The sequence below is a fragment of the Bos indicus x Bos taurus genome, chromosome 15 (genome assembly GCF_003369695.1).
Source record: "Bos indicus x Bos taurus breed Angus x Brahman F1 hybrid chromosome 15, Bos_hybrid_MaternalHap_v2.0, whole genome shotgun sequence".
Classification (NCBI taxonomy): domain Eukaryota; kingdom Metazoa; phylum Chordata; class Mammalia; order Artiodactyla; family Bovidae; genus Bos; species Bos indicus x Bos taurus.
The window spans coordinates 9,752,195-9,772,989 of record NC_040090.1 but is presented as its reverse complement, the minus strand read 5'-3'; the positions used below and the strand labels follow the sequence as shown (position 1 = coordinate 9,772,989).

The window sequence follows — 20,795 nt, the reverse complement described above, 5'->3', positions numbered from 1 at the left end:
AATGCTTCAGTGAACATGGGGGTGAATGCCTCGTTTTTAATTTCCAATTTGTTATTGTTATAGTTTTATACAAGGACTATTTGTTTTGATTTACCCACGAGTTTGTCAATTTCTTGACCTCTTTACTTCATCTCTTTACTTCTTTATTTCATCTCTTTTATCTTGGTGGCTCAGACGGTAAAGAATCTGCCTGCAATGTGAGAGACCCAGGTTTGATCCCTTGGGTTGGGAAGATCCCCTGGAGAAGGGCATGGTAACCCACTTCAGTATTCTTGTCTGGAGAATCCCATGGACAGAGGAGCCTGACGGGCTACAGTCCATGGGGTCGAAAAGAGTCAGACATGATTGAGTGACTAACACATTTGCTTTCACTTCACTTTACTTCATCTCAGTTCTTTCTTCTGGTTTTAATATTCTTTTTCCTGAAATACATCTTTTAAGATACTCTGTTAGGAAGGATTTGCTGATGGTAAATTCTTCCTATTAGTATTTGTCTGAAAATGTATTTCTGTCTTATTCTTTTTGTAAAAACGATTTATGTATTTATCTGGCTGTGCTGGGTCTTCCTTGCATGCATGGGCTTGCTGTAGGTGCAGGAAGTGGAGACTGCTCTCTTGTGGTGCTTGGGCTTCTCATTGCAGTGGCTTCTCTTGTTGGGTAGCACGGGCTCCAGGGTGCGTAGTCTTCAATAGTTGCCCCTTCTGGGCTCTAGAGCACCGGCTCAGTAGCTGTGGTGCACGGACCTGTCGCTCCGTGGCATGTGGGAATCTTCCCAGATCAGGGATCAAACCCACATCTCCTGCATTGATGGGCAGATTCTTTACCACTGAGCCCTACATCTAAGAGAACATTTGCTTTGCTCCCCAAACCCAATTGGATGTCATCACTTTCTCTTTTGAACTCTGTGGCATTTTGTTCATATTTTCCTTTGTCACTCTCCCTGCTCTGCTTTGACGAATCTTACTTGCGTCTTTGTTTTCTTTTTATTGAGCTCCTCCCAGCATCTGGGCACCCTTTAATTCATTCGAAAAGTATTCATTTAGCACTTTCTATGTGCCAGGCACTGTGCTTGTTTAGGGTTATAAAAAGTGATTAAGATAGGCAGGTTCTTCAAAGGTGATGCCTAACACTGGTCTTTAACACAGAAAGTCTTCATTTAATGAAAATATGAATAAGTAATTTAAAACATATATATATACAGAAAAAGAGAAAAAGAAGAAAGTGAACATGCTTTCCACTTATCCATATCTCAAATGTGGTGTATGTGTGCTAAATGTCTTACCATTTTTAAGGGGGATGTGGGTTTGGGGAGCAGAGCAAATGTTCTCTTAGATGTAGGGATGCAGAATGTGGGTTTCCTGTCTCCAGAATAGTCTCGTCCCAGTCTCTCTGGATCTGTGACAAGCAGGCATTACCTCACAGGAATATTCTTGGAATCTCTGTTGCTGCTGGAAGCCCCAATGTATATCTAGCTTCAGAATTATCCCCATGAATATTTAAGCTCTAAATGATGGCTTCCACCAGATGGTGCTGAGGTACAGCTGGGACCAGATGGATATGGATTCTGCAGCCAGTGTCTGTAGACTGCACAGGCTCAGTGGGGTCATTTCATTAACTTCTCAGTAACATCACTCTGCATTTTGATTGAATTTTTAAGAGTCTACTGACTGTCTTACACAGGGGTTTTGCTGTGTATGAAGGCTAGATCATGTAAATAATACAGAAAGAAACAAAATTAAAGTGAAAGTTTTTCCTCCTCTCATTTCCACCTCCACAATTAATTCCTCTAAAACTGTTTATTGCTTCTTGGCTTCTCTACATAAAAAATGATATATATATATATATGTGTGTGTGTGTGTTTATGTATGTAAATCCTTTATATATATAAAACATATATATATATGCCTGAATCTAAGCATCTACCTATCTATATATTTTGTTCTCTGTTTCTGAATATATATATATATATGTATATTTTATTATATAAAGAGAGTCATACTTGTCTACTGTTTTATTTTTTAAATTTATTTTGTTTCGGCCATACTGGGTGGCATGTGGGATCTTAGTTCCCCAATCAGGGATCCAACCATGACCCCTAAAGTGGAAGTGGGGAGTCTTAACCACTGGACTGCCAAGGAAGTCCCTTGTCTACTGTTTTAAACCATGTTTTCATATTAACATGTTTGCGATTTTTCTATACCAACATACATATGCATTCTCTCATTATTACATTCTCATAATTTATTTTGATTAATAACAAGCTTTCCATAGTTTATTTTGGTTGTGTTTGGGTTTTTTATATTATTAGACACAGTACTGTAATGAATATTTTTGAGAAAAGGTCTGTTGAGAGTATCCATAGGATAAACTCCATACAGAGGGATTGTTGGGGAAAGTTACTGGCATTTTATGTTTGATAAGTTCAGTTCAGTTCAGTTGCTCAATCGTGTCCAACTCTTTGCGACCCCATGGGCTGCAGCATGCCAGGCTTCCCTGTGCTTCACCATCTCCCTGAACTTGCTAAAACCCATGTCTACTGAGTTGGTAATGCCATCCAACCATCTTGCCCTCTGTCATCCCCTTCTCCTCCTGCCTTTAATCTTTCCCAGCATCAGGGTCTTTTCTAATGAGTTGGCTCCGTGCATCAGGTGGCCATAGTATTGGAGCTTCAGCTTCAGCATCAGTCCTCCCAATGAATATTCAGGGTTGATTTCCTTTAGGATGGACTGGTTGGATTTCCTTGCAGTCCAAGGGACTCCCAAGAGTCTTCTCTAACACCACAATTGGAAAGCATCAATCCTTCGGTGCTCAGCTTTCTTTATGGTCCAACTCTCACACCCATACATGACTACTGGAAAAACCATAGCTTTAACTAGACGGACTTTTGTCAGCAAAGTGATGTCTTTGCTTTTTAATAAGCTGTTTGCTGCCGCTGCCGCTGCTGCTGCTGCTGCTAAGTCGCTTCAGTCGTGTCCGACTCTGTGCGACCCCATGGACTGCAGCCTACCAGGCCTCTCCGTCCATGGGATTCTCCAGGCAAGAACACTGGAGTGGGTTGCCATTTCCTTCTCCAATGCATGAAAGTGAAAAGTTAAAGTGAAGTCGCTCAGTCGTGTCCGACCCTTCGAGACCCCATGGACTGCAGCCTACCAGGCTCCTCCGTCCATGGAATTTGCCAGGCAAGAGTACCGGAGTGGGTTGCCATTGTCTTCTCCAATAAGCTGTTTAGCCATAGCTTTTCCTTCAAGGAGCAAGTGCCTTTTAATTTTTTTGCGTTTGATGGATACTAGCAAATTACTCTTCAGGAATGTTGCACCTTCAATACTGATTATACTCAGACTGTTACATTTCTGTCAGTTCTACATTTTTACAAGTGAACCGTTGTTCAGTTTGCAGTTTCTTTCGTCGTGGAGGAGGCTGCCGGTCCTCTGAATTTCCCTGGGAGCCTGAGCCGCACCCACCTGCCTGGGAGAAGCCCTGAGTGGTGCCCTAACTCCTCCCGTCCAGCAGGAGGCGCGGCCCCGGACGCTCCCGCATGCGCGGTGCGCTGGGTGTCAGACCGCCGAGCCCAGTGGCCTGCCCGGGGCTCCCCCCGCTCGTTCCCGCACTCCCGGCCCAGCGGTGGCGGCCTGGAGCTCCGCGCCATCCCACCCGGGCGGCTGTGGCCCGCGCCCCGCGGCATGAGCCGGTGACCAAGCGCGGGGCCCAGCCGGAGGCAGCCGTGGCCGAGGTAAGCGCGGCGCGGAAGGGCCGGGCGGGCCCCCGATGCGGACTCGGGCCTCCCCGGGCCGCGGGATCTCCGGGCAAGCGCGGGCCGCGCGGAGGTCCGAGGGCTGCGGGAAACGACCTCCACCCCTTCCCGGCCGGGGCCACTCCTGGTGCTCTCCCGCTTGGGGGGCGCTTTGACTCCCGCCCCGCCTTCTCCTTCGTCACCCGGCCCCTCCCCGCACTTTGGTTGCTCACCTGTCTCCCTCGCTCGCTTCCTGCACCTTTCCTTTCTCCCCGGATCCTGTGGCTTCCTTTCCCGAAGGGCCCACCCTCTGCCGTGAACTTTGCCCACTGCCAGCTCCTCCCCGCGAGCTCCAGGGTTCTACTTCCTCCCGCGGGGGTGTTTGAGTTCTGGGCCCTGCCGTGGGCAGTGGCGTTCCGTGCGGTACCCGATGCCTCGGGCAGGACTGGATGCTCAGGTGAGCCGTGGCCAGCGGTGTTTGGGACTCTGGGCAGCTACTTGAAACTCAGAGGTTATTTGGCGTTTTACATACCGGCGGTGGGAACTAGATAAGATGTATACAATTTTGAGGTTAAAGTTGCTCGGTGTAACTTAACTGGGAAGCGCTCATCTAGCCGTGTCCTTGATGTATTTGTCTGAAGATGTCTTGAAACAGAAATATATCCATTTAAGTCCCTTTTCTCTGTCAGTTGCATGCCCTGAGAACTTAAACTGGACTTAGTCTGTAAATTTCAGAGCTCAAAGGCTATTTAGAGTAATAAATATATGACTCACTTTCCATCACTCCTCACTTGCAATGACTTTAAGCCATCTGGTTGCAAATGCTGGTATAAAACGGATAGATTTGCATCTGTCTAGTTATGCTGGTTAATTGAGAAATGAAAAAGGTGTATCTAATTCAGGCTTTTAAGGGTCACTGGAGGAGGCAGCTTCACCTGGGTGTTAAGAGCTCGGGCTCCAGAGCCAGACTGCCAGCCTCCAAATCCTAGCATTGGCATTTTCTAGTTGTATGAAGATGTAGCCTTCCTTGTTACACTTTGCCTGTTTGTAAAATGAGGATAATATAGCTCGTCACTTGAGACTGTTAGAAAGTCTGTGCTATGCTTAGTCACTCAGTTGTGTCCAACTCTTTGTGACCCAATGGACTGTAGATCGCCAGGCTCCTCTGTCCATGGGATTCTCCAGGCAAGAATACTGGAGTGGGTTGCCATGCCCTCCTCCAGGGGATTTTCCCAACCCAGGGATGGAACACAGATCACCCGAATTGCGGGTGGATTCTTTACCAGGTCAACTACCAGGAAAGCCCATTAGGAAGACTAAGTTAACACCAAGTTAACAAAGTACTTAAAACAGATCCTGGCATGTAGTAGGTCTGCAGTAAAGTTTAGTTATTAGTTCCTTAATTATATGCTTTGTATTAATTATAGTATAATTCTCACCAAGGGACACAGGGTTTTTTTGTTTTTATTATTTGAAATCATTTTTAGGGGTAATTAGCTTTAACAGAACTTTAATTATAAAGGACCCTATCAGGTAAGGCAGTGAATTGGAGATTTTCCTGTTTGGGCCAATATTTAGTTCCTTTGTTTTCAGGAACAGGTGGGTTGAGTTCCACCGTAGCAGGGACTCCAAGAGTTCAGCTTCTACAGAGTTTAAGAAGATGAGAGTCTGTGGCTGAAAACTTTGGACTAAGCACTGAGGAAAGGTTTTTCAGGCAGAGTTTAGGAATAAATAATTCCAGGAACAGAAAACGCATCTCATCTTGACAGTCGAGTTGGAAGATTTTTCCAGTGATTCAGTGCCTGACCTCCAGCCAGATGATACAGTGTTTAGCAGGGACAAGCTTGGTGTGCTTCGAGAAGGCTATTGTTTGTAGGACTTTGCTCTGAAATTCTTATTTTGACCCATGTTGTGGTATTATATGGAACAAACATTCATAATTAGAAGATTCCTCTTGGTTCTTCCTCTTTGGGGAAACTCAGTGTTAGGGGAGAAGAGGACAGTCAGGGGTAAGTATGGAAAATTCTGTCTGTGGAAATACCTGGCCATTTTTCTCTTCTTTGGAAACTCTAATTCAAGAAAGAAGATAATCGAAGTTCATCACCATGTAATTACTCAAAACTTGGACCTTGAACAGTGTGTGCATTGACGGAGCCGGGAGGGATAGAGACACTCCCTTCATTCAGCAAAGATTTCTGTTTATGTGAAGTGTGTTCTAGACATGGTATTATTAGGTTGGTGCAAAAGTAATTGCGGTTTTGCATCGTTGAGCTTTGCCTTTTGGTATTGGAATGCATTCTTAAATGTATTTAGCTATACATCATTTTAATGCTCATTTCTTGCTTTTTTTGGCTAATAAATTATTACTTGCTGTTTATTTTATATGTATTTTAGACTATGGAAAGGTTGTTAGACAAAAAGCAAATTCGAGTGATTATCTTATTTGAGTTCAAAATGGGTCATAAAGAACCGGAGGTAACTTGTAACATCAACAGTGTATTTGGCCCAGGAACTGCTACTGAATGTACAGTGGAGTGGTGGTTCAAGAAGTTTTGCAAAGGAAACAAGCGCCTGGAAGATGAGAAGTGCAGTGGGTGGCCATTGGAAGTTGACAGCGACCAACTGAGAGGATCACTGAAACTGATCCTCTGACAACTGCACCAGAAGTTGCCCAGGAACTCAACATTGACCATTCTATGGTCATTCAGCATTTGAAGCAAATTGGAAAGGTGAAAAAGCTCGTTAAGTGGGTGCCTCACGAGTTGATCAAAAATAAAAAAAATCATCATTTTGAAATGTCATCTTTTATTCTGTGCAGCAATTACAAACTATTTCTCTGCTGGATTGTGAAGTGTGACAAAAGTGGATTTTATACAACAACTACTGGTGACCAGCTCAGTGGTTGAACTGAGAAGAAGCTCCAAAGCACTTCCCAAAGCCAAACTTGCACCAAAAAAAAACGGTCATGGTCACTGTTTGGTGGTCTGCTGCCTGTCTGATCCACTACAGCTTTCTGAATCCTGGCAAAACCATTACATCTGAGAAGTGTGCTCAGCCAGTTGACAAGATGCACCAAAAACTGCAGTGCCTGCAGCCAGCACTGGTCAACAGAAAGGGCCCGGTTCTCCACCTGCCGATGCCCAGCTGCACACTGCACAGCCAGTGCTTCCAAAGTTGCACGAATTGGGCTGCCAAGTTTTGCCTCATCTGCCATATTCACCTGACCTCTCGCCAACTGATTACCTCTTCTTCAAGCATCTCTACAACTTTTTGCAGGGAAAATGCTTCTATAACCAGCAGAACACAGAAATTGCTTTCCAAGAGTTTGCTGAATCCCAAAGCACAGATTTTTATGCTACAAAAATAAACAACCTTATTTCTCATTGGCAAAAATATATTGATTGTAATGGTTCCTGTTTTGATTAATATAGATGTGTTTGAGCCTGGTTATAATGATTTAAAGTTCAGGATCTGAAACCGTAATATTTTTGCACCAACCTAGTAGATGCTGGGAATATTTAGCAGAGATGAAGACTGACTACGAGAAAATGATGACCAGTAGAAGGGAGACTTACAGTTATATAACCAGTTAATACAGTCTGGCGAGTGCTGTAATGAAGCCTGTAAAAGCTATGAGGATGCTCACTGAGAGCTCTCTGTCCCTAAAGCTCCACTTGGTGAGGGGCTGTTTTTTTGTGTAAGGCTCTTCCCCTCATTTCTTCCATTAGGAGTTTTTATTCCACCTTCAGGACTTGTCATCTCTCTCAGCTGTTTTTCTAAGTGCTCACTTAACCAGGGCAGGTAAACCTCAGAAACATGAGTCTGTATCCCGGGGAACAGCTCTCAGTGGAGGTGGGGGGAAAGGAGAATGGGGTTGGATGGACTTTCGTGGATGATGCCCTTGCATGGAACGGTTCTCAGGTGTGTTTTTCAGAGGGACACCAGTAGGGGAGCCCCATCCGCCCAGCTCAGTATGGCAGCCAGCTCAGTAGTGCCCTCCTGGCTTCCCATTCTTCCCTGCCTCCACTCCTTACTCCCTCTCTCTGGCTTTCTGGATTCGTCTTCTGCAAGCTACCTGCAGCCTTAGTTTGGCGGAACAAGGCAATGGCACCCCACTCCAGCACTCTTGCCTGGAAAATCCCATGGATGGAGGAGCCTGGTAGGCTGCAGTCCATGGGGTCGCTAAGAGTCGGGCACGACTGAGCGACTTCACTTTCACTTTTCACTTTGATGCATTGGAGAAGGAAATGGCAACCCACTCCAGTATTCTTGCCTGGAGAATCCCAGGGACAGGGGAGTCTGGTGGGCTGCCGTCTATGGGGTCACACAGAGTCGGACACAACTGATGCGACTTAGCAGCAGCAGCAGCAGCAGCAAACTAAGGCTGCTACTGGAAGCGGCGGTAGAAAGCAGGCCCTGAGAACAGTGTTGTGAGACTGGAGTCACTCACCCTAAGGTGGCACCCAGGACCCCTTTGGTGGGGGTAAGTGAGGTGTTGAGGACCCCCGGTGCCCTCTAGCATCACTGAGCAGACTGACCAGTGGTGGGGTGAGGTTCAGGTCGAAAGGAAAGCATTGGCTAGGGCAGGAGCTCTTAAGTGCTCGAGCAGTGTGTGGACCAGGGTCAGGATAAGGCTGGTGGAGTTGGTTGGCCCTTGTTAGCTCCCTTGGAGGCCTTGGGGTGTGATCTGGCTCAGATTAGCCAGGTATCAACTCTGGAGGCACTGTGAAAGATGTGGTTCTGTGGCGGCATTTCCTGAAGCTGGAGGTGGGGAGGGCGGGGAGCACATTCTGTGTTGAAAACCAGGCCCAGAATTTAATCACAGTTGTGGCAGAGCTGCAGAGGAAGCTGAGTGCACAGCCTTGATGCGCCGCCTCTGCTAATGTCGGAGCCATGATAGGGAAGAAGTGGGACCCAGGGTCTTAGGATGGAGACTTTGGGTGGATGCACTGAAGAACTCTCAGTTTTCCTAGAGTCCCTGGATCAGCCAAAGTATTTCTCATTGAACAGAAGCTCTTCCTGCCTGACGCCCTGCAAAGCCCTCTCCGGAGCAGGATACCTTGCAAGGTGGTGCTTCTCCCCCCTCGGTGTTGCCCGCCCCTCCCTCAGATCTCAGCACCAGCTAAGTGGGGGAGTACAGCCCTTGCTGCTGGGGTGGTAGCTGTTGCATTGGAAGAGCTGTAGGACCTGGCTCCTGTGGACCAGTGGGAACTGGAGGAACACGTGGGCAAGAATTTGACAGTGTCAGGCCAAGCGTGGGGTAGTGGGGACTGTGAAGCTGAATGGAGGAGACTTTTGGAAGTGTACTCCCCAGATTCAGAATGTAATGGCCTGGCAACGACAAGCTGATTCTGATATGCCACTGGGCAGGCTCTTGGAAGCTTGGACATGACAGTGATACAGTTGGTTCTCAACTGTGAGCGATTTTGCCTCCACAGGGGACATTTGGCAGTATCTGGGCATATTTTTAGTTGTCGTAACTGGTGGTTGCTTCTGGCTTCTCTTGAATAGAGACCAAGGTTGCTAACTAAACCCTCTACAGAACAGCTCCTCACAGACATGAACCATCTGGCCCAAAATGTCAGTAGTACTGAGGTTGAGACACCCTAGTCTGGAGTACATGAGATAAAGGTGCGGGAGCTGTGTTGGCAGAATATTGAGAAAGGGCTTAGAAGGTTCAGAGAGGTGGAGATTCAGAATAGATTTATTACCTGAGGCCAGAGGCTCAGCTCCTGCCTGTGTTCCCAGGAGGGTGGTCTCCCTTCCCTCTGGTGATATGAACTCCGATGAAGGGACCAGCATGTTTGAGAGGCTCAGTGTTGGTTCTCTTCTGTAGACCAGGATTGACTTTATGAGGTTTGACCATGGAACTGGGTTCCCAACTATCGTGAGGATGACAGGATTCTGAAATGGCAGAGGCTGGGTGTTGGCACTAACCGTCAGAGGCAAGGTAGACACGATATCCATAATAAGCAATGAGGCCCAACTCAAAACCAGTGCTTCTGGACCTGCTGTGATGCTAAGAGAGCCTGGCTTTCCTATAGACAGTGTAGACGGGTGGCCAACTAGGGTATTGCTCCACTGTATAACCTGAAAAAACAAAACAAAAGGCAAGAGCTGGCAGGTGGAAGGCTGATGTCAGCTGCTGCAGTGGAAGAGTCACCTGGTTTCAGATGTGAGCCGGCACCCAGACCTGTATCCCATGGATCGAGGGGGAGGCTGGATCTCTTGGAAGAAAAACTTTGCCGCATCCCAGAAAATATAGACAGATACCCCCCAGTTCTTCCTCAAGGGAACTGCAGGTTCTTGTCAGACCTGTGGTACATCAAGGAAAGGATAATAATATCCAGATCTTTTGAGGGCTGTTAAGTACAGGGTGTGACCTGATGCTAACACCTGACAACTGGTAAGCAATAGTGGATAGGAGTCGGCAGATAAATGCCTTGGCCTCTCCTCCGTCTGAGGGACACGTGAGGTCTGCATGGTTCTGCAGAGGGCTCCTAACAAGCCCCCTGTTACCCAGCTTAAAGACACACTCCTAGTGGCTTTCCCTGGTTCCCTCTCTCCCCTTGCTCTGTACTCTAGCTCCTGGGTAAAACAATCTGCACCCCCATTTTGGTCTCTGGTTCTTTTTGGGGGGGATTATGGGGAGACCCAAACTGTGACAGGTAGGAAGCAAGATGTGATGCCCAGGAGTCTAGCATGATAGGTGTCAGGCTCTTCTCTCCAGCTCTCCTGCTCCCCTCATGGGACCCTGGAGGTCTTACTCCTCCTCTTGGAGTCCTGTGGCTGCAGGTCCCTGCCAGCACTTGGTGATATTTGACGCAGACTTTTTCCCATGCTCGTGTGTAGATGTCTCATTGTGGTTTTGCTTTCCCTGCCCATTAATTCGGAGAAGGCAATGGCACCCCACTCCAGTGTTCTTGCCTGGAAAATCCCAAGGACGGAGGAGCCTGGTGGGCTGCCGTCTATGGCGTCGCACAGAGTCGGACACGACTGAAGCGACTTAGCAGCAGCAGCAGCAGCCCATTAATTAGACTAAACATCTTTCCAGATGTTTCTGTGCCATTTTGCTGCCTCTTTTGTGACATTCCTGTTTAAATCTTTTGTCTAAGTTTTGTTTATTTTGGATCTTTTGTTTCTTATTACTTTGTAGGAGTTCTTTATTCTGTTTGCTATTAATAGCCTTTATTGGTTATGCATATTACAGATATCTTCTAGTTTGTAGCTTATCTTTTTATTTCCTTATGATGTTTTTTGATGAGCAACATTTCGTAATTGAAAGGCTGAATTTAATCTTATGATTTGCACTTTCTGCATTTCACTTTGGAAATCATTCTCTGCCTGCCATAGATATTCTCTTTAGTGTTCTAAATATCTTTAGCCTGTCACATATAGCTTTTAATCTCGAGTAGATTTCCTCCCCTCAGGCTGCTTTTAATATTTGTCTTTGGCTTTCTTTTCAGTGGTTTTATTTTGACATATCTAGTTGGGGTTTTGGTTTTTGTTTGTGTGTGTGTGTGTTTTGTTTGGTACATATTGTAATTGGAGTTGAGTATCTTGAATCTATGAGTTGATATCTTACATTATGCTTGGAAAAACCTAGCAGAAGACGGGTGGATTCTCATATCTACTTCCGCCTTCAGTCTTTGCTTTATCACACATCATGTCATCTCTGGCAAATGAAGGTGAAAAAATAACGTCAGCATTGTTATAAAAAATAGTTTAGATCGTTTGAAAGAATCTTGGGGACCCTCTGGAGTCCCTAGACCAAATTTTGAGAACCTCTGACCTAAGATTTTTGGTATTAATATTATACTAGACTCCTAAAATAGGTTGGGGAAATAGTTCTTCTTTTTTCTGAACTTTGGAGTAATTGGTGTAAAATTGGAATTATTGTTTCTTGAATGTTTGGTAGAACTTGGAAAATCTTTTGGGCCTGGAATTTTCTTTATTGGAAAAGATTGTCTTAGTTTTCGATTCAGTTTCTTTAGTGTTATGGAGCTGTCAAGGACGGCTATTTCTGCTTCCTGTTTTGATATGGGATAGGTTAAAAGAATTTCCCCGTTTCATTCAAGTTTTTAAGCATATTGGCACAAGTTCATTAATACCATCTCTTTTAAATACATGCAGTATTTAGAGTTATGGTCCCCTTTTCAGTCTAGGTATTGTGCTTTATTTTCTCTTTATCTTGATTAATCTTACCTGAATTCTGTCAAATGTCAATTTCTTTTTTTTTTTTTTTACGTTTCACATGTTTCAATGCCATTCTCCCAAATCTTCCCACCCTCCCCCTCTCCCACAGAGTCCATAAGACTGTTCTATACATCAGTGTCTCTTTTGCTATCTCGTATACAGGGTTATCGTTACCATCTTTCTAAATTCTATATATATGCGTTAGTATACTGTATTGGTGTTTTTCCTTCTGGCTTACTTCACTCTGTATAATAGGCTCCAGTTTCATCCACCTCATTAGAACTGATTCAAATGTATTCTTTTTAATGGCTGAGTAATACTCCATTGTGTATATGTACCACAGCTTTCTTATCCATTCATCTGCTGATGGACATCTAGGTTGCTTCCATGTCCTGGCTATTATAAACAGTGCTGCGATGAACATTGGGGTACACGTGTCTCTTTCCCTTCTGGTTTCCTCAGTGTATATGCCCAGCAGTGGGATTGCTGGATCATAAGGCAGTTCTATTTCCAGTTTTTTAAGGAATCTCCACACTGTTCTCCATAGTGGCTGTACTAGTTTGCATTCCCACCAACAGTGTAAGAGGGTTCCGTTTTCTCCACACCCTCTCCAGCATTTATTATTTGTAGACTTTTGGATCGCAGCCATTCTGACTGGTGTGAAATGGTACCTCATAGTGGTTTTGATTTGCATTTCTCTGATAATGAGTGATGTTGAGCATCTTTTCATGTGTTTGTTAGCCATCTGTATGTCTTCTTTGGAGAAATGTCTATTTAGATCTTTGGCCCATTTTTTGATTGGGTCATTTATTTTTCTGGAGTTGAGCTGTAGGAGTTGCTTGTATATTTTTGAGATTAGTTGTTTGTCGGTTGCTTCATTTGCTATTATTTTCTCCCATTCTGAAGGCTGTCTTTTCACCTTGCTAGTAGTTTCCTTTGATGTGCAGAAGCTTTTAAGTTTAATTAGGTCCCATTTGTTTATTTTTACTTTTATTTCCAATATTCTGGGAGGTGGATCATAGAGGATCCTGCTGTGATGTATGTCAAAGAGTGTTTTGCCTATGTTCTCCTCTAGGAGTTTTATAGTTTCTGGTCTTACGTTTAGATCTTTAATCCATTTTGAGTTTATTTTTGTATATGGTGTTAGAAAGTGTTCTAGTTTCATTCTTTTACAAGTGGTTGACCAGATTTCCCAGCACCACTTGTTAAAGAGATTGTCTTTAATCCATTGTATATTCTTGCCTCCTTTGTCAAAGATAAGGTGTCCATATGTGCGTGGATTTATCTCTGCGCTTTCTATTTTGTTCCATTGATCTATATTTCTGTCTTTGTGCCAGTACCATACTGTCTTGATAACTGTGGCTTTGTAGTAGAGCCTGAAGTCAGGTAGGTTGATTCCTCCAGTTCCATTTTTCTTTCTCAAGATCGCTTTGGCTATTCGAGGTTTTTTGTATTTCCATACAAATTGTGAACTTATTTGTTCTAGCTCTGTGAAGAATACTGTTGGTAGCTTGATAGGGATTGCATTGAATCTCTAAATTGCTTTGGGTAGTATACTCATTTTCACTATATTGATTCTTCCAATCCATAAATATGGTATATTTCTCCATCTATTAGTGTCCTCTTTGATTTCTTTCACCAGTGTTTTATAGTTTTCTATATATAGGTCTTTAGTTTCTTTAGGTAGATATATTCCTAAGTATTTTATTCTTTTCGTTGCAATGGTGAATGGAATTGTTTCCTTAATTTCTCTTTCTGTTTTCTCATTATTAGTGTATAGGAATGCAAGGGATTTCTGTGTGTTGATTTTATATCCTGCAACTTTACTATAATCATTGATTAGTTCTAGTAATTTTCTGGTGGAGTCTTTAGGGTTTTCTATGTAGAGGATCATGTCATCTGCAAATAGTGAGAGTTTTACTTCTTCTTTTCCAATTTGGATTCCTTTTATTTCTTTTTCTGCTCTGATTGCTGTGGCCAAAACTTCCAAAACTATGTTGAATAGTAATGGTGAAAGTGGGCACCCTTGTCTTGTTCCTGACTTTAGAGGAAATGCTTTCAATTTTTCACCATTGAGGATAATGTTTGCTGTGGGTTTGTCATATATAGCTTTTATTATGTTGAGGTATGTTCCTTCTATTCCTGCTTTCTGGAGAGTTTTTATCATAAATGGGTGTTGAATTTTGTCAAAGGCTTTCTCTGCATCTATTGAGATAATCATATGGTTTTTATTTTTCAATTTGTTAATGTGGTGTATTACATTGATTGATTTGCGGATATTGAAGAATCCTTGCATCCCTGGGATAAAGCCCACTTGGTCATGGTGTATGATCTTTTTAATGTGTTGTTGGATTCTGATTGCTAGAATTTTGTTTAGGATTTTTGCATCTATGTTCATCAGTGATATTGGCCTGTAGTTTTCTTTTTTTATGGGATCTTTGTCAGGTTTTGGTATTAGGGTGATGGTGGCCTCATAGAATGAGTTTGGAAGTTTACCTTCCTCTGCAATTTTCTGGAAGAGTTTGAGCAGGATAGGTGTTAGCTCTTCTCTAAATTTTTGGTAGAATTCAGCTGTGAAGCCGTCTGGACCAGGGCTTTTGTTTGCTGGAAGATTTCTGATTACAGTTTCAATTTCCGTGCTTGTGATGGGTCTGTTAAGGTTTTCTATTTCTTCCTGGTCGAGTTTTGGAAAGTTGTACTTTTCTAAGAATTTGTCCATTTCTTCCTCGTTGTCCATTTTATTGGCATATAATTGTTGATAATAGTCTCTTATGATCCTTTGTATTTCTGTGTTGTCTGTTGTGATCTCTCCATTTTCGTTTCTAATTTTATTGATTTGATTTTTCTCCCTTTGTTTCTTGATGAGTCTGGCTAATGGTTTGTCAATTTTATTTATCCTTTCAAAGAACCAGCTTTTGGCTTTGTTGATTTTTGCTATGGTCTCTTTTGTTTCTTTTGCATTTATTTCTGCTCTAATTTTTAAGATTTCTTTCCTTCTACTAACCCTGGGGTTCTTCATTTCTTCCTTTTCTAGTTGCTTTAGGTGTAGAGTTAGGTTATTTATTTGACTTTTTTCTTGTTTCTTGAGGTGTGCCTGTATTGCTATGAACTTTCCCTTAGGACTGCTTTTACCGTGTCCCACAGGTTTTGGGTTGTTGTGTTTTCATTTTCATTCGTTTCTATGCAAATTTTGATTTCTTTTTTGATTTCTTCTGTGATTTGTTGGTTATTCAGCAGCGTGTTGTTCAGCCTCCATATGTTGGAATTTTTAATAGTTTTTCTCCTGTAATTGAGATCTAATCTTACTGCATTGTGGTCAGAAAAGATGCTTGGAATGATTTCTATTTTTTTGAATTTACCAAGGCTAGCTTTATGGCCCAGGATGTGATCTATCCTGGAGAAGGTTCCATGTGCGCTTGAGAAAAAGGTGAAATTCATTGTTTTGGGATGAAATGTCCTATAGATATCAATTAGGTCTAACTGGTCTATTGTATCATTTAAAGTTTGTGTTTCCTTGTTAATTTTCTGTTTAGTTGATCTATCCGTAGGTGTGAGTGGGGTATTAAAGTCTCCCACTATTATTGTGTTATTGTTAATTTCTCCTTTCATACTTGTTAGCATTTGTCTTACATACTGCGGTGCTCCCGTGTTGGGTGCATATATATTTATAATTGTTATATCTTCTTGGATTGATCCTTTGATCATTATGTAGTGACCTTCTTTGTCTCTTTTCACAGCCTTTGTTTTAAAGTCTATTTTATCTGATATGAGTATTGCTACTCCTGCTTTCTTTTGGTCTCTATTTGCATGGAAAATCTTTTTCCAGCCCTTCACTTTCAGTCTGTACGTGTCCCCTGTTTTGAGGTGGGTCTCCTGTAGACAACATATGTAGGGGTCTTGTTTTTGTATCCATTCAGCCAGTCTTTGTCTTTTGGTTGGGGCATTCAACCCATTTACGTTTAAGGTAATTACTGATAAGTATGATCCCGTTGCCATTTACTTTATTGTTTGGGGTTCGAATTTATACACCATTTTTGTGTTTCCTATCTAGAGAATATCCTTTAGTATTTGTTGGAGAGCTGGTTTGGTGGTGCAGAATTCTCTCAGCTTTTGCTTGTCTGAGAAGCTTTTGATTTCTCCTTCATACTTGAATGAAATCCTTGCTGGGTACAATAATCTGGGCTGTAGGTTATTTTCTTTCATCATTTTAAGTATGTCTTGCCATTCCCTCCTGGCTTGAAGAGTTTCTATTGAAAGATCAGCTGTTCTCCTTATGGGAATTCCCTTGTGTGTTATTTGTTGTTTTTCCCTTGCTGCTTTTAATATTTGTTCTTTGTGTTTGATCTTTGTTAATTTGATTAATATGTGTCTTGGGGTGTTTTGCCTTGGGTTTATCCTGTTTGGGATTCTCTGGGTTTCTTGGACTTGGGTGATTATTTCCTTCCCCAGTTTAGGGAAGTTTTCAACTATTATCTCCTCAAGTATTTTCTCATGGTCTTTCTTTTTGTCTTCTTCTTCTGGAACCCCTATGATTCGAATGTTGTAGCGTTTAATATTGTCCTGGAGGTCTCTGAGATTGTCCTCATTTCTTTTAATTCGTTTTTCTTTTATCCTCTCTGATTCATTTATTTCTACCATTCTATCTTCTAATTCACTAATCCTATCTTCTGCCTCTGTTATTCTACTATTTGTTGCCTCCAGAGTGTTTTTAATTTCATTTATTGCATTATTCATTATATATTGACTCTTTTTTATTTCTTCTAGGTCCTTGTTAAACCTTTCTTGCATCTTCTCAATCCTTGTCTCCAAGCTATTTATCTGTGATTCCATTTTAATTTCAAGATTTTGGATCAATTTCACTATCATTATTCGGAATTCTTTATCAGGTAGATTCCCTATCTCTTCCTCTTTTGTTTGGTTTGGTGGGCATTTATCCTGTTCCTTTATCTGCTGGCTATTCCTCTGTCTCTTCATCTTGTTTAAATTGCTGAGTTTGGGGTGTCCTTTCTGTATTCTGGCAGTTTGTGGAGTTCTCTTTATTGTGGCTTTTCCTCGCTGTGTGTGGGTTTGTACAGGTGGCTTGTCAAGGTTTCCTGGTTAGGGAAGCTTGTGTCGGTGTTCTGATGGGTGGAGCTGTATTTCTTCTCTTTGTTCAGTCGCGCTGTGGGGAGGGAGGGAGGGATGCTGCAAACAAATAACACTGGCGTGTGCTCGCAGTGCCTCAGCCACACTGGGTCTGCCCCTGCTCACGGCGCGTGTAGCCTCCCTGCCCACACTGCTCGGGCTCTAGGTTGTTCCGCCGGGAACAATCCGAGGCTGGCCCTGGGTTGCATGTACCTCCCAGGTCCAAGCCGCTCAGGTTCAGGCACTCGGGTAGTCCTCAGAGGCGCAGACTCAGTTGGGCCTGAGTTTTGTGCTCTTCCCAGGTCCGAGCAGCTCAAGTGATGAGGTGTTTGGCGAGCGCCAATGCTGCGACTTATCGCCTCCCCGCCACTCGGTTATCTGGGTGTAAAACCGGCGCATCTTCTCAGGCAGATGTTAACCGTCCAGACCCCCAAGAAGTTTTAGTTAGCAAAGAAGCCTGCTTACAGTTTTATAGATAATGTCTCTCTGGGGCTGCGATTGCCCCCTTCCGGCTCTGGCTGCCTGTCACCGGAGGGGGAAGGTCTGCAGCCGGCTATCTCCGTTCAGTCCTTTGTTCCGTGCGCGGGCCTGGCGGTGTCTTAGGTTGGGGCTGGCTTTTCGCGTGGTAGATATCCCACAGTCTGGTTTGCTAGCCCAAATTATTTCGCTCAGATAGTGCTCAGGGTATTCAGGCCAGATTCTTACTCTAAGCGATGCAGCCCGCGCCGCGCCTCCCTGCCCAGCCCCCGCTTGCTAATGGCGCGTGCAGGCGTCTGCGCTGCTTCTCCGCTGAGGGAGTTACCGTAGGACTCGCAATCTTCGAGTTTTAATTGTTTATTTATTTTTTCTTCCTGTTATGTTGCCCTCTGTGCTTCCAAAGCTTGGCACAGATTCGGCAGTGAGAAGGTTTCCTGGTGTTTGGAAACTTCTCTCTTTTTAAGACTCCCTTCCCGGGACGGAACTCCGTCCCTCCCTCTTTTGTCTCTTTTTTTGTCTTTTATATTTTTTCCTACCTCCTTTCGAAGAGTTGGATTGCTTTTCTGGGTGCCTGACGTCCTCTGCCGGCATTCAGAAGTTGTTTCGTGGAATTTACTCAACGTTTAAATGCTCTTTTGATGAATTTGTGGGGGAGAAAGTGTTCTCCCCGTCCTACTCCTCCGCCATCTTGGCTCCTCCCAAATGTCAATTTCTTTAGTCTTTTTCTCTTTTAAAAATTTAGCTTTACAGATCCTGTTTGGTTTTTAATTTGTGTTTTTTTTTAATTACTTAATTACTTCTATGTTTGCATTTATTTTGTTGTGATAATATCTTTTTTTATGATATGTAACTCATTAAAATTTGTAAAGCTCATATTTGGATACAGCTTTTGTTCCCTTAGCCCCAGTTTTGTTATACATGAAAACAGTATGTTTTCACACTGTGGGTAATAGACAATTGGGTGGTATAATCATTGTAGTAGGTTATGGCCAGTATTTTAAAAAACGGTGATAGGATAATACAAGAATACAGTGTTCATCACATATTCTATGGCAAATACTGTGTACTAAGGTTAAATAAGCGTCGTTTTGTGAAACTTATTTCAAATGCATCTGTGTCTATCTTAGATCACAATACAGAATGTTGTTTTATTATAGGTTTTAGTAAAAAAAAAAAAAGAGCTTAAACCACTGTATTAAAAGGCAGTTTGTCTAACATTTAGTAAAGATTTCAAACCTGGCTGCCTAAAATAAACATGTGAGGGGCTTGCTATTTTGACACATTCTCTTTTTTTTTTGACACATTCTGTGACCTTATTTTAGGCCTGCTGATACAGCCCTCCAGTGCTGGGACCAAGGACTCTGTTTTAACAAACTCTACCTGTGTGATTCTTACAGTTCGGGTTTTTGAGAACCACTGATTCAGGATATAGATAGACCTTGAGAGCCTGTTGGGCTGTTGTGACACGGGGCTTGTGGAGAGTACGGCTCCTTGCATGCATCTGTCCCAAGGCCGCCTCTTTTCTAGCTCCGGGGGGGACATGGGGAAGGAAGGAAAGCGATCAGATGGGTCCGGTGGTAGTAGGGGTCGGGGACCGCCTGTAAACATCTTGTTCGTTGTTAGGATGACAGAAAACATGAAATAGCTCTAATGCCTGCATTTCTGTCATGGAATCGATTAGTGTATATTGAATGGCTAATGTATATACCCCAAAGATGATTATCTTTAAGCTTAAAATGTATAAACTTTCATACACTAGTCCATGACAATCATGTTTTTTTGATACATCCCAGACCATGGTCTCAGATACAGCAGATACAAGTTGAAATCATTAATGATCATTCAGCACATTTTACCCCCAAAGCTGATAATGATTGCAACATTCAGGGCTTGACAGGACCCTACTAAGCTAGGCAGGAAGCAGTTTTACCATGTAGGCATGATTGGAGAGAACTCCATTTAGCAAAGTGAAAATGGTTCATAAACCCTAAGATGGTCTATGAGCTTTTCAATTGTTTTCCTTTATATTAACGTGTGCTCGGTCACTCAGTTGTGTCTGACTCTGCAACCCCATTGACTGTAGCCCACCAGGCTCCTCTGTACATGGAATTTCCCAGGCAAGAATACTGGAGTGGGTTGCCATTTCCTACTCCAGGGGATCTTCCCAACCCAGGGATCAAACTCGTGTTGCTTGCATCTCCTGCATTGGCAGGTGGATTCTTTACCACTAGCGCCACCTGGGGTTTGAATAACTTTTCTGAAAGATCAGAGACTAGAATGAGACCATTTTGAAGATTGGAATCTTGACACAAGGAATGCCGAAGTCACTTGTTGCAGTGACGTGTCTGTGATAGATGAAGGAATCACGCTCAGGTGTGGGTAGGCATCAGGTGTTGGGGGGCTTGTTTGGTAAGGATCTTAATTTGTGGTCTACAGGGGCACTTTGCATTTTCAGCTGAGGGCTAAAGATTTCTTTTTATGTCTCTGTCCATGACGCATTGGCTGTTTCACTTTTTTCTTGCTATGTAGCAAACCACCACAAACCTTACAAACAGCAGCAACAATCGTGTGCTCGCTCAGGATTCTGCCGTCTCTGCAGGGCTCGTTGGGGATGGTTCCTCTTGGCTCCACGTAGTCTCTGCAGTCTTCCTGAGCTTCCTCACAGTGTGGCCCCTGGCCAATGGCTACAGGGTCTTTTAAAGCCTGGTCTCAAAACCCCCAGAATCTTCCCTTTGCCACTTTCTCTTGGTCAAAGCAAGTCCCAAGTCTAGCCCGGATTCGGGTGGAAGGGAAAGAGATTCCACGCCGTGAATGGACAAGGGGCATGCACATTCATCAGTGGGAAGAATGTTTAGCGTCTGTCTTTAGAGACAGATCTACCTCGCTGGCCTTGCTTTTCCTCCATCTCTCCTTTCCTCCTTCCCTGTTTCTTCATTTCTCCCTTCCATCAAAATGTGCCAACTATCCCCTTATTATAAAACATCAATATATATTTATTTAAAGATTAGTCTTTTTTTCTCTAATACCCTTTTCCCCTTTCTTGATATTTTCCTAGTGGTATTTTTACATTATACATTTTGTTATAGTTTTGGGTATCTCATTAGTATCTAAATTCCTCTAAGGTAGATCTTTGCTTTCTTCTTTAGGTTCTCTATGAGGTTTGAATGAATGAATGAATGAAAACTTTAGTATATCAAACAAAAGGCCAGTTTGTCCAGATGAAGCATCAGTTTTTGTTAGGCAAGTATTTAAAAAACAAAATGAAACT

At 43.2% G+C, this 20,795-nt stretch overlaps 1 protein-coding gene across 4 annotated transcripts in view; it reads left to right on the top strand.

Annotated features, from left to right (window-relative positions):
• Nucleotides 1–3,535: 3,535 nt before the first annotated feature.
• The window catches only part of EXT2 (exostosin glycosyltransferase 2), a 153,842-nt gene continuing 136,582 nt past the window's right edge, over nucleotides 3,536–20,795 (top strand). For 3 of the 4 annotated variants that reach the window (XM_027562602.1, XM_027562604.1, XM_027562603.1), the window contains exon 1: nucleotides 3,536–3,730. In XM_027562602.1, coding sequence (XP_027418403.1) covers nucleotides 3,536–3,730 — 195 coding nt within the window. Of the gene's footprint in view, nucleotides 3,731–20,673; nucleotides 20,768–20,795 lie in introns of all 4 variants that reach the window. The other variant, XM_027562605.1, reaches the window with a different exon arrangement.